The 13,192-nt window shown below is 38.3% G+C and overlaps 1 protein-coding gene across 4 annotated transcripts in view; it reads right to left on the bottom strand.

Moving 5' to 3' along the window:
• Window positions 1-13,192, bottom strand: part of Aftph (aftiphilin) — a 59,690-nt gene that overhangs the window by 15,058 nt on the left and 31,440 nt on the right. For all 4 annotated transcript variants that reach the window (XM_028776975.1, XM_028776960.1, XM_028776982.1 and 1 more), the window contains exons 3-6: window positions 11,318-11,469; window positions 8,138-8,264; window positions 7,419-7,475; window positions 2,818-2,940 (exon numbers count right to left, since the gene is read on the bottom strand). In XM_028776975.1, coding sequence (XP_028632808.1) covers window positions 2,818-2,940; window positions 7,419-7,475; window positions 8,138-8,264; window positions 11,318-11,469 — 459 coding nt within the window. The remainder of the gene's footprint in view (window positions 1-2,817; window positions 2,941-7,418; window positions 7,476-8,137; window positions 8,265-11,317; window positions 11,470-13,192) is intronic.

The following is a 13,192-nucleotide window of genomic DNA, read 5'->3' as shown; positions in this document are numbered from 1 at the left end:
AATGGTTATGTTCAACAGTGAAGAACTGGGCAGAACCTAGGTTTATACAATAATAACACTTCTGGACAAATGGCTCTTTTATAAAGATTTATGTAGCTGATATCAATGAGCTGGATAATTAGAAATATTTCATTGATTTGCTGGAATTCTGGCTTTTTATGGATGCTTATGATATCTTGAGAACAACCAAAATTATGATAATGAGCCACTAAGTATGAATCAACATTTAGTGGAAATGAGGAAGATGAAAAACAGAATACTCTAACAAGGTGGTGAGCTGTAACAACTTCACAAGTAAGGCAACCCAAGGAGAAGCCCATGGAGAGAAGCCTTTGCAACAGCTTTATGTAATGTGCAATGAATGATTCCTGCAGAAACAGAAGCACTAGAGAAACGAGGCTAGAAATAGAACAGAAACACAGAGGCTGGAGAAAGGAGACCTCATGCTAGTCCTGATCCTTGATCTGCAACTTTGGGCAAGTCATTTAACCCTTCCAAGTATGTTTTCTTATTGAAATGAGTGCATGGTATTAAGATAATCATCCCGAACTCTGATTCACAACTAAAACAGCCCCATCAAGAGGCTGAAGCTGCTACTGATGACTGGGTGGATGATAACCATCAGTCAGACTTGCTTGTATACAATGAAACATGTGTTCAAGACACCCGTCCTCTGCAAAAGAGCAAACCAAACCACCACCACCAACAACAAAAAACCCACCCTAGTAGTGTCCCCTCTAAGACTTTCACCTTTTGTTTGGTTTTATTTCTGATCTACTGAATTTCATACTCTCATGGTGTAATAAATTATGAATCTCCCTCTCACCTTGAACTCAATATGTACCTGCCTCAGCCTCCCAAGTGCTGGAATTACAGGTGTGTCAGTACACTTGGCTCCAAACTTTTAAAACCCCGTAACAAGAGAAGCAATGGTTGCAGGCCTGACAAATGCTGCTCAGGTTGAGAGGGAAAAACCCCAAGCATAAAACAAGTGTTTACATTAGAACAGGGCAGGTAACTGACAAGGATTTATGCAACTGTGGTTTGCTCGACAGTGCTATTGAGTGATGCTGAAAATGAAAACATACAAGGAATATGTGGTACATGGTTTCTGGGTGAAAAAAAGAAAGAAAAATGAGGGACTGAACAGATATTTCCTGATATGATTTGCAGACTTCCATCATTACAGGCTATGTTAAAAAATAAAAAGCACAACCACCACAAGATGCAACAGGGTTATTCTATGAACCAAGAAAGTACATAGATATTACACATGACATGCTAAGGACTACATAAGACACATCACTTTATACAAAGAAAATCCTTATAATGCAGCCAGGTGCTTACTTTAACCTGAACCATAGGTATAGGGCCAAGCAATGATTGTGCAATTTGGTGATGCCAGTTAAGCAGCTCAGCACAAAATTCTCAATTAAAATACATACACTTCATTTGGTATCTGAAATATGCTTTTGGTTAAGTCTGAATTAAGTTATTTTAGAATATAACATTGTATAAGGTCATGACTAGAAGATGCTTCTAAGACATAGAGCTAAATGACAAGCAACAGCTAACCAATGAAATAAGCAGTACTTATGAGGATGTTGTACAAAAAAGGAAAGAGCAGAGAGGAACAGCTAACACTCAGTGTCTCAATAGTGAAAACAGAAGCTCTATTTTCAATAAGTATGGCAAAGCAGCTACCACTGTGGGGATGAGGATGGTGATCAGGCAGAGGGAAGTGTGCTGTGCCGATGATGTAGGAGTCAGCACAGACAGAACAGGCCTGCAAGGAAGCATGGGGGTGGAGAAAGGAGGAGCTAAGACACACTGACCAACCATCCATAAAGCCAGGCAGCACGCATGACAGCCAGGCCACCTAACACTGAGCCTGCGGTGTTCTGGCTTGGAAGTGAAGTTTAATTTACACTGTGCACAAGAATGAACCACAGTGGCTGGTGGGGGAGGAGGGGTGCATATCTTAATCCCAGCACTCAGGAGGATCTCTAAGTTTGAGGACAGCCTGGTCTACAAAGCAAGTTCCAAGACAGCCAGGGCTACAAAGAGAAATCCTGTTTCAAAAAGCCAAACAACAACAAAACCCACAGTGGCATATAATAGTAAAAACAGATGTTTCTTCAAACATACTTGAAAGGGTTGGACCTATATTTATATATCATTTTCTAAAGTATGTTCTTCAAAACACTACTTCCACAAAAGTATGCTCTTCCCCTCCTAAACCTTGGAAAACAGGTCCTGTGGTCAAATACATTTGAGAAATGAATTAAAAATTACACAGCAGCATTTACTGCAGGGCTCAGGGGTACTGAACATGTATTGTGAATCTCCAAGGGTGGTTGTGAGGGTATAATATTTTCCCCAAACTTACTTTATCCTGGTACACTGCTTTAGTGGGCCATCGCTATAGAATATTCATTTTGGGAAGAACTGTCCGAACATACATTTGTTAGATATATAACTTATGAGTGTTTGTACAAATGTAGTGCTTCCTAGTGTTTGAAAATATGGCATTTACTCTATTTGTGTCAGTATTTATGATCTTAAAAATGAAGATTATGACTTGGACTGTTTAAAAACTTAAAATAATAACCATCTTGTTTTGTATTTTATCTATTTTTGAAAATTACAGATAATTTGTTCACTGTAGTCTAAGAATGTTAATTAACAATCAAAAACATGTCCACCTTCAAGTTTTAAAAATATAAAATAAAAGACATATTAAGGGAAATAAACCAGTATGTGTGACTATGTGTCTATATAAATGCATAATCACTTGCACACATATGAATACTTTACCTGGAATGGATCAGATGTACACGTGTTCATTTCTGGTGTCATAATGGTTGTCTGACCAATAGAAGCAATTTTTTCTGCAGCAGACAGTGGTTTCAGTGGTTCCTTGGTAGGCTCTAACATACCCTGAAAGAGGTCTATTAGTCATTAATTGGAAAGGGATCAACACAAAGCTTATAATTATGACACTGTAAGAGAATAGAAATCTTTTTCAAATAATATATATATATAAAAGATTATTTTAGAATAAAATTTTTTGAAGTCAAATCTTCCATTTTAAATAATATTTTACTTTATGCTACTTAAGACACTAACATTACATGAAAAGGCAATATTTATAACATACTGGTATGTTGAAGGTATATGTCTTTTAGTGTGAATTTAATATGTTTAAATCTGAGCTGATGTCTCAGTATTTAGATTCTGGGTCTGGCAAAGAGAGTACAGACAGACTGCCATTTCAGAGGGCAAGAAACTCTATGTACTCCACTGGATCTGAAACAATTCAAACATACTTTTTTTTTTTAAATAAAAATGAGAATATTGTAGATGGGTATAGAAACAAACAAACAAACCAACCAACCACTTGGTATCAAGGCATGAAATGGATAATTCAGGCTAACAGCACAAAGAAGCAAGGCTTTGACATACATGAATCATAGCTGAAGACCAGCCAAACAAAACCAAACAACCCGATAAGCTCTTATCCTAATTACAGGCTTTCATGTAGTAGAAAGATAAAAATTAGTTCCTGGTCAACATGGCACCACATGGATATTATATGTGTCTTTAATATGCTTTTATAAAAGAAAATATATTTGGTAATTATTAGCGTCAGCCAAATTTCTTAATTTGAACTATGATTTAAACCAGTGGTGTCCAAGTTGTGGTTGCCAATCAACAGCACCTAAAACCTGGTCAAATGTATCAACTCTCAAGCTCTGCCTGGATTATAGAAAGCTTAAGATTGTGTGTCTTTTTGTTTCCTCCTCCTTCTCCTTTTTGAGACAGGATTTACTCTGGGCAGCCCAGGTTGTTCTGTAGCTCGTTCTGTAGATTAGGCTGGCTGGCCTTCATCTTGGAGCTTACCTCCTTAGTACTGAGATTAAAGCCATGCACCACCATACCCCAACCCACAGAAATCTGTGTCTTACATCTTCCAAATGACTCTGATGAAGTTGGAGAACCAGACACTTAACTGACTATTTCAGGTGCAGTCTTCCATATGAAATGCACCACAGAAGAAATACAGGTATAATTAAACTTTTGTATCAGAGACAGCACTGGATAAAGTACTGGCTTTGCAAGCATGAGGAGCCTTACTTAGTTCAATGCTTACTCAGGTTTTTAAAAAGGTAGGAATGGTGACACTTGCTTACAATTCCATGGCTGGGAAGTAGATGGGCTGAGATACATAACTTGTACCCCCACTACCCATCCACATCTACACACAGAAATCAGAGTTGAAAGTGGGAAGCTCTATTTATGTTCATTAAACACATTTAGTATTTTAAAATCTTAAAAGCAGTTAATTTTTTATTATTTTAGGCAATAAAGTTCAAAAATGAAGTGTAAATTTTACCATTAACTCCTTATAGGGCTCTGAGCCAGCTAATGTGCATGAAGTAAGCTCTGCTGACAAGCTTACCAAACTGTCTATAAGTGAAATTCCTAATCCAACTCAGACCGAGACTATAATATTACAACCTCTGGAGTACTACTGTTTGAGAAAAAAAGAAATCCAAATAACCAATAAATTAAAAAGTTCTGGACTGCATTTATCTAGAACAAAAAAGCATACAATGCAAGGTAAATAAGACAGTAGTAACTGATTAAAAAAAATCCTCAGGTGCAGAATATTCCACAACAAACTAAAAAAAAAATAATCATAATGTTCTAGTTCCATGCCAATAAAACTAGTGCCTATTCACAGAAAATAAACTGTGAATTAAAAAAAAAAATCAAGTTGCACTTTAGAGGCACATGTAAGTGGTAGAACTTAGATTCCAGTTTTATAATTCCTTACTTTTTTTTTTTTATTGCGATAGGGTTTCACGTTGCCCAGGCTAGACTTGAACTAGCTGTGAGAGAAGGGTGAGCTTGAGCCCCCTCAGATCTTCCTGCTTCTACTTCCTTAGTGTTGGGATTATAGGTCTGCACCATCACACTCAGCTTTCTTGAGTTTTTACCACACTTTCTCCGTAAGTTCAACTTATTCCTTATAATAACATGAGATTTTAGTTTAACAGACACGACATTTTCATTTAGCAGCAATTCATCCCCAAATCACAAACACCAAACTTTATAATATGACTGAGAGGCTAGGAAGATAGCTGTGTTTGCTGTGCAAGCCTGAAGACCTGAGTTCAAATCCTTAGGACCCACATAAAAAGACGGGTGTAGCTAGCTGTTCATGCATGGCTATAACCTCAGCATTGTGAGTCCCACACACAGAAAGACTGCTGGGGCTTGCTGGCCTGTACCCTAGTCCAGGTTCAGTGAGCAATATGCTTCAAAGGAATATACGACAGAGGGTTATCCAGCAGGACAGCGATGTCCTTTCCAGTGTCAGGTACACCTGCACACATATGCACATTGACCACACATGCAGACCCACTCCCCACAAAGAGGCAAAATGTGCCTGAATCTTGTTAAAGAACAGAATGAAAAATGTCCATTTGCTAGAACTACCTGGCATATCTGGAAAAAAAACACATTAACAATGTTAATGGAAACTGTAAGGTCCTGGCTTATTTCCATATATTCTAATTTAGTATTTTCAAGCTCTTCTGGACATCCACTATGTTGTTTTATTAACAATTAATAACTAAATTAAAGCATATCTCTAAGGTGCCAGGCATTTTATCTTCCATTTTTCTTTTTAAAAGCTTAGAAAAAAACAGGCTGGGAAGATGGCTCAGCTTTAGTCCGTGCCTTATAGGGGTGAGAACCAGAGTTTAGATCCCCAGCACCCATGATATATGCCCAGGTGGGAAAGCATGCCTTTAATCCCAGCACTCAGGAGGCAGACACAGATCCTTAGAGCAAACTAGCTAGCTACACTGGTTGGATTAGTGAGTTCTGGGTTCAAGTAAGAAACTCTGCTCAGGAAGTAAGGTGGAGAGCAGCTGAGGAGACCTGATTAGCAACTTCAGGTCTCCACATGCACATACACACACAGACACGTGTCCTACCTAGATACATGCATACACACACTACATACACATGCAAAAAAGTTTAGAGAGAAGACCCATCAAAAGTGTATTTTAGAAAGAGTTAAGCATAAAAATAATTTTCCATTTAAAACAACACATGATCTATAATGGAATATAAAAAAGTCTCATGTAAAGATGGATATATGATAAAATTATGTGTATTACATAGATATGTACCTCTAAGATTGTAACATCAAATCTTTAAGATTTAGGGGGTTGAAGAGACTGCTCAATAGTTAAGTGTATATCTTGCTTTTGTAGAGGACCTAGATTCAGTTCCCACATGGTGGTCACACCCACCTGTAACTCCAGTTCCAGCAGATTTGATGATCTCTTCTAGCTCTGTGGGTACCAAACATGCATGTGGCACACACACACACACACACACACACACACACACACACACACACACATACACAACAATTACATACATAAAATAAATCTAAACTTTTCGAGACAGGGTTTCTCTGTATATATAGCCTTGGCTGTCCTGGGACTCATTCTGTAGACCAGGCTTGTCCTTCAACTCAGAGATATGTCTGCCTCTGCCTCCCAAGTGCTGGGATTAAAGGCGTGCGCCACCACTGCCCAGATAAATTTAAGTATTTATTTATTTATTTATTTATTTATTTATTTAATAGAATAGAGCTTATTCAGGGCACGGGGAGGGGAGTTAAGTAGAGGCAAAGAAAGGCAGAGAGAGAAAGAGAGGAAGAAGAAGAAGAAGAGGAGGAAGAGGAAAAGAGAAGAGAAGTAGAGGCCAGACATGAACATGTGAAGAGGTTGGGGGGATGGGAATGGGGAGAGAGCAGGAGCAGGAAGGCAAGAACAAGAGAGCAAGAGTTTAAACATTTTAAAAAGCAAGATGTATATATGTGTGCATGCGTGTATGTACACAGAAGTGTAGGTTCCCATGGAGGTCAGAACAGGGTATTGGATCCCCTGAAACTGGAGTTCCAGGTGGCTGTGAGCTGTGGGTACTGAGAACCAAACTGAAGGCCTCTCCAGCACCAGAGTTTTGTGTCACCCAAGCTAGTTTAGAACTTACGTAGCCTGGCTAGCCTCAAACTTGTGGCCATTCTCTGCCTTGGCCTTCTAAGGGGTGAAATAACAGGTAAGAGGCATCACATCCAGCTTTTAAATGCCTCTTAAAGTACACTTTCTGTCAAATGTAGGAACTACACCTTGAACTTTAGCATCCAGGAGGCAAACACAGGCAGGTAAATCTCTGTAAGCAAAGGCCAGACTGTTCGACATAGTCCTATGCCAGCCGGGTCTACATAGAAAGACCATGTCTCAAGATAAACAACTATTTTTTTTTGTCATGGTATATAAGATGATTTTATAAAATAAATGCAACCAATATGTGCAGAAATATTCTGTACTTACCAATCCTGCTGCATACATGGGCACTATAACAGGTTGCTTCTTATTGCCAGTGAATAGCTATTTATATTAGGGAGAAAGAACATTTATTTAGAGAATGATTTGTCTGTCATACAATAAAATTGTTTCTAGTATGCTTACAGTGTTTTATTATATTGTGAATAATGAACTCAATAAGCTAAGCTTTATATATGGGCACATATGTATGTACATACCACATGTGTGTATATATATACATAGATATACACGCATGTGTGTATATGTAATCTAGTCCAATTTTTCATTTTATAGTTAAGGGAAAACAAAAATTTTCAAAAATAAGAAATCAGAGCAGTGGTTGTCAACCTGTAGGTCATGACCTCTTTGGAGTTGAACAACCCTTTCACAGGTGTCACCTAAGACTATCAGAAAGCACAGATATTTACATTATGATTCATAACAGTAGCGAAGTTACAGTTATGAAGAAGCAATGAAAATAAGTTTATGGTTAGAAGTCACCACATGAGAACTTGTATTAAAGGGTTGCAGCATTAGGAAGGTTGAGAACCACTAACTTTAAAGGAACATCATGATGTCTTAAAATTGCCTAATCAAAACGAGTTAACGCTTAAGCCAATCCTTTCTCTGTAGAGCTAGATAATCACAGCTTAAACAGGAAAATTTGTAAATTTAAAAACCACACAGGTTTATTAAAGAATTTTTCAAGATTCTAACAAACTCACAATGTTTCGAGTGTCTATTCCCAAGGAGCACAAAAGTTTCTTGTTGCTATGTGAGCCGCCCCACTGGTATCGCAAACCATGTGCATCATGAATATCCTGCAGTTCGGTCCATACATCCCTCAGCTCACTGTAAAGGCCACAGAGAAGACAACAATAGGTTACTCCAGCACGTTCAACATAAACCATCATAAGCACACTGATGATACACTATGTAGTGTAGTGAATATCATATCTAACTTATCTTATACCAACTGTTATCTCAGTGCAATCAAGAGCTAGCACTAACGATAATTAGAAAGGTAAGCTAAATTTATATGAAGGAATACAGTCCAGGAACTAGCTTGTTTTAAAAAAAAAAAGATTATTTATTTTATATGTCTAGTGTTTTGTCTGCATGTGGGTATGTATATGTACCACATTTGTGCCCCAGCCCCATACATTCAGAGGCTAGAAGAGGGTGCCAGATGCCCTGAACCTAGAGTTATGGTCAGCTGTGAGCCACGATTTTGGTTCTGGGAACTGAAACTAGGCCTTTTGCAAGAGCAGTAAGTGTTCTTAACTGCTGAGCCATCTCTCCAGCTTGTTTTTTTTTTTTTAATAAATCGTAAAAACAAACAACAATAAACTCCAACATTTAAGGGCTGCGGCTATAGCTCATTGGTTGAGTTCTGCCTTGCATGCCCAAATCCCTGGGTCCCATCCCCAGCACCGAGGCATGGTGGTGCAGGTCTACCATCCCAGGACTCAGGAGAAAGAGGATCAGAAGTTCAAACTCATCCTTGGCAACACAGGTTAGCCTGTAATACATGAGACTCTATTTCAAAAAATTAACATTTAAAAGAAAAAAATCACTTGGCATCTACCACTTTAATTGAACAGAGTTACTCAACATTTGGGTCTTTATTCTTATGGTTTGGGACAGGTCTCTCTCATACTGTAGCAGGTGAGGTGGGCTCCGGATCATCTTGCCTCAGCCTTAGAGTGCTGGAATTATATGCTCCCATGCCCAGCTCTCCACAAGTCTTCATTTACAAAGATGCAGTTATATTATATACTTTCCTGTATTTCCCAGGTTATATTTCTGGCCTGCATATGAACAGCAGTGCCTCTGTCACACCTGTCACTCTCATGCCTTTTTCACTGTTTTCAATTACCCATGGTCAACTATTGTGGGAAAATATTAAAGGGGAAAATCTAGTAAGACAGAATACATTAATATTTAATTAGGTGCTATTAAGAGTATTTAACTCATATTATCATCTGTAGTGTCTCACTCACAGTTCAATCAGGTATGCTGAGAATCACATTCACCTCTTATTACAGTGCAATCTTCTATTAGTTATCACTGATATCTCTTGCTATGCTTAATTTATAAATGGAACTTTATGGATATATAAGAAAAAACAGAGCATAAATAGAGATAAGCACTATTCAATATTTTAGACATCTTCAGGATCTTAGAACACACTCCTTGTGGATGGCAGAGGGGTTGCTGACTTTGCCAAAGGCTACATGATACTCGGTTAGGTCAATGTACCAACATTTGTTTAGCTACAACCTACAGCTCTCAGTAAGATGTCTTTTCCTATTTGGATAATATTATTAGGTTGGCAGTGACCATCTTTTAGCATTTTATTGTGCATATTATTGTATGGCATATTATTTCCTTAGATTAAATCTCTTGGAAAGGGATTTGTACACACATCTCCTTTTCCTTAGAAATCACTAAACAAGAAGAAAAAGAATAAAAAAAAAATCTCAATCTTGAATGGAATCAAGACAAGTGGAAGCCTGTACAAGAAATACTGAGGCCATAAAGAGAGACAAACAAGTTACACATGACTTAGTTAATGGAAGAGAGGAAACTTGAGAAGGATAGGATACTTCCAGAGGCAAGAATGAGAAAGTATAAAAAGACTAACCAGAAATGGAATGACTTGGAAATCAAATAATTAACAGGAAGGAATCCTAGGAAAGGAACACAGAGGGCAAGGAGAGACAGCAGTTGTAAAGGCAAAACAATAAAGAACAAGTATCAGTGTAATGAATGGAAAGACTCACACATCAAGACAGTTGGTTGTAAAACTTCAGATCAGTAACAACAACTTATACATCTGTATTAACAGAATATAGTACACGTCTTGTGCATTCACCCTAACAGGCTGTATCAAATAGGATAGGATATAAGGGAAGCCTTAAGATGACTGTTATAAAGAGGCCTAGGCTGAACCCCTCTAAAACTTGGGAGAGTGAAGAGGGATAACAGCCTGACAAGTAAAATTGTATAAATAGGCTCTTAGTGGGCAGAGGAAGATGTAGGAAATAAAAAAAGAGACTATGTGAAGTGCTTGGGAGCGAGCAGAAGTGTTTTAGGTTTCAGACTGTTTTAGATTTTGGAATATCTGTAAAGGCTTTATCACTTCAGCATTTGAAAGGCTCCAAAATTATAAACTTTTTGAATATCATGTCAATGTTCAAAAATGTGGAGATTAAAAACAAAATCAATCCCTTCCTTTTTCCAGTGCTGGAGAGCAAACCTGGGCCTTGGACAAGCTTATTAGCAGGTGATCTACATCTGCTCTACACCACTACACAGCTCCCACAAGTTTTACATGTCATAGCACTTCCAAGAATGGATTTCCAAATTAGGGATGCTCATCCCGCATAAGGTTCAGGAAGACACTGTATAAAAGAAAACAAGTGTGGATTTAGCAGTGTATAGCATTTATACAGTTAAAAGGGAAATACAAAATTTAAAATTTCATCAGAAGGTGTGATACATGTATATGGAGCTGGTGAGAACAGACTAGCAGAAGGTCTACACTGTCAGTTAGACCAAGTGTATGACACACCTGTAATCCCACCACTTGGGAGGCTCTTGTGTTTGATGCAGCCTGGACTATATAGTCCAATAGTCAGACACTGTCTACAGCAAACTCCAGCTCATTTATCGCCCTGGGTAGTCAGGAGGGAACACAACAGGCTGATTCAAATGTTGATTTAAAAACGTCAAAAGAGACGTCTCAGAAATAGAGAAACAGGGATTTTCCCTTTAAGTCTTTTTGCACATGACTAGGCTTCTATAATTATAGTATTTTAAAACAATGCAGTGAGATAGCTTTACAAATTATAACAACTGAAACTAACAGTCACAGTTCCCTAAGAAAAGTGTCTACTTACCCATGTTCAGCTAAGGCCTCTCTTGTTTTGACTGGTGAGTTGTTTCTTTCCAGCAAGTTCTTCAGGGAAGTAACTTCCTCTTCGGCATCAGGGACAAATACAGAAGGAAAACAGGCTTCGAAAATTCTTTCCAACCGGCTGAGTAAAGCTGTCTGAATCAACCCCCAAAAAGTTCACTTTCATTTCTTCAGTTTTAATGATGACTTAATTTTAGCATGTATGCGTGCACACATACACACACAGACACACACACACAGACACACACACACACACACAGACACACACACAGAAGGAAACCATCACTCAAGTACAGAAAACAATGTCAACAACTCCTCTGATTAAGTAATCATGTTGCTGCAGCAGGCGGCAAGTAACTGCAGGACACCACCAGGCATCCAATGGTACTTTCTATATAGTGTCTTAGTCTGTTACAGAGGAAAAGTCATTACTCTGTTGTGTAGTAGAGATAGTAACTTCCAAGTTTGAATAATCTTGTAAAAGCTAAAATAAGCCCTCCCCCCCCACAAAAAAAAAAAACAAACCAATAACAAAAACCTCAGGCACCATTTATCTTCTCTCCATTACCAGGTAGCAGAGTAAGCGCAGGAAGGTGGATGTCTGGAGAAAGTAGACTGCCCATGACTAATGAGAACTGTTTTCCTGACATCAACACTTAACTGTGAAAGCCTTTTTGAAATAGCACTGCTGCAACAAATGCAGAACACGGTAAGAAAGAATGTCTCAATTAAAAAACAAACAAACAAACAAACAATTGGGGGTCTGAAGAGGTGGCTCAAGTCATTAAGAGCACTTGCTGCTCTTCAGAGGCTCAGGTTCAGTCCCCATACCCACATCAGGGAGCTCACAACTCTAGCTCTGGGCTTCGTGGGTACCTGTACTGACATGCACATGCCCAAATACTCACACCTACACATACTTAAGGATAATAAAGACAAATCTTAAATTTTTATATGAATTTATTCCCTGTGTAGTGGTGGTGTGTATGCTGTGGTGGAAGCTGGACGTGAGAGGCCAACTGTTGGAGATGGGTCCCAGGAATTCAACTGAGCTCTTCCGGCTTGACAGCAAGCACTTCACCCACAAAGCCATCCTGCTGGCCTGAACATCTCAAGTTTTACTGATAAGAAATTCACTAGCTCTTTATCATTTTGACATTCTATATTCTTTTTAATAAATCTCATTTCTCTACTTACCTTGAGGTAAAACCTGCATATTTCCTAGAGTATTTTTCACTATAAAATAAACAGATAAATTTACTTGGCATTCCGAGTTTTTAAAAATATCATTAATTCAAACTCTTGGATTTAGAATAATGATTTTTTTGGGGGGGTGCCACTGTATTTATTGAGTATGTGCAACATTACTCTCATTTTCTTAACTGTTTTCATAAGCATGTATACTGTTATAAGTTAAAGCCTGTTGGAAGAGTAAACGTGCTAATAAAATTGATAACAGAAAAATACCACATCACAATAGTTCCTCCTGGCAGCTGACACAAACAAGCTAACATTTGACTTCTCCTTTGTAGTAGTCAGTAACTGGAAAAAAAAAAAACAGAGGGCATAATTTCCATAATCACATTTTCCAAACCCAAATTTCCCTTTTGGAAGCTGCACTAGAGCAAGCCCTCCTCACGTTATAATTAGTCTCAGGGTACTCCTTTGCTGTCTCTGCCAAAGTTCTCTGACACCCTCATTATATTTACGTGAGATGAGGAAAAAGTCTCACTTTCAATTATGAACCCTAAAGCAGAGACTTCAGATCCCCAGGCTCTTGAAACTTGAGTGTGTCAAGGGGACCCAGCATGACTGACTTCAACAAGGGGAAGGGACAGGCATGACTTCGAAAGAGATC

Source organism: Grammomys surdaster, unplaced genomic scaffold (genome assembly GCF_004785775.1).
Source record: "Grammomys surdaster isolate TR1022 unplaced genomic scaffold, NIH_TR_1.0 67, whole genome shotgun sequence".
In the NCBI taxonomy this organism is placed as follows: Eukaryota; Metazoa; Chordata; class Mammalia; order Rodentia; family Muridae; genus Grammomys; species Grammomys surdaster.
Note: the sequence above shows the minus strand (reverse complement) of the source record. Positions and strands in the feature narration are given on the sequence as shown.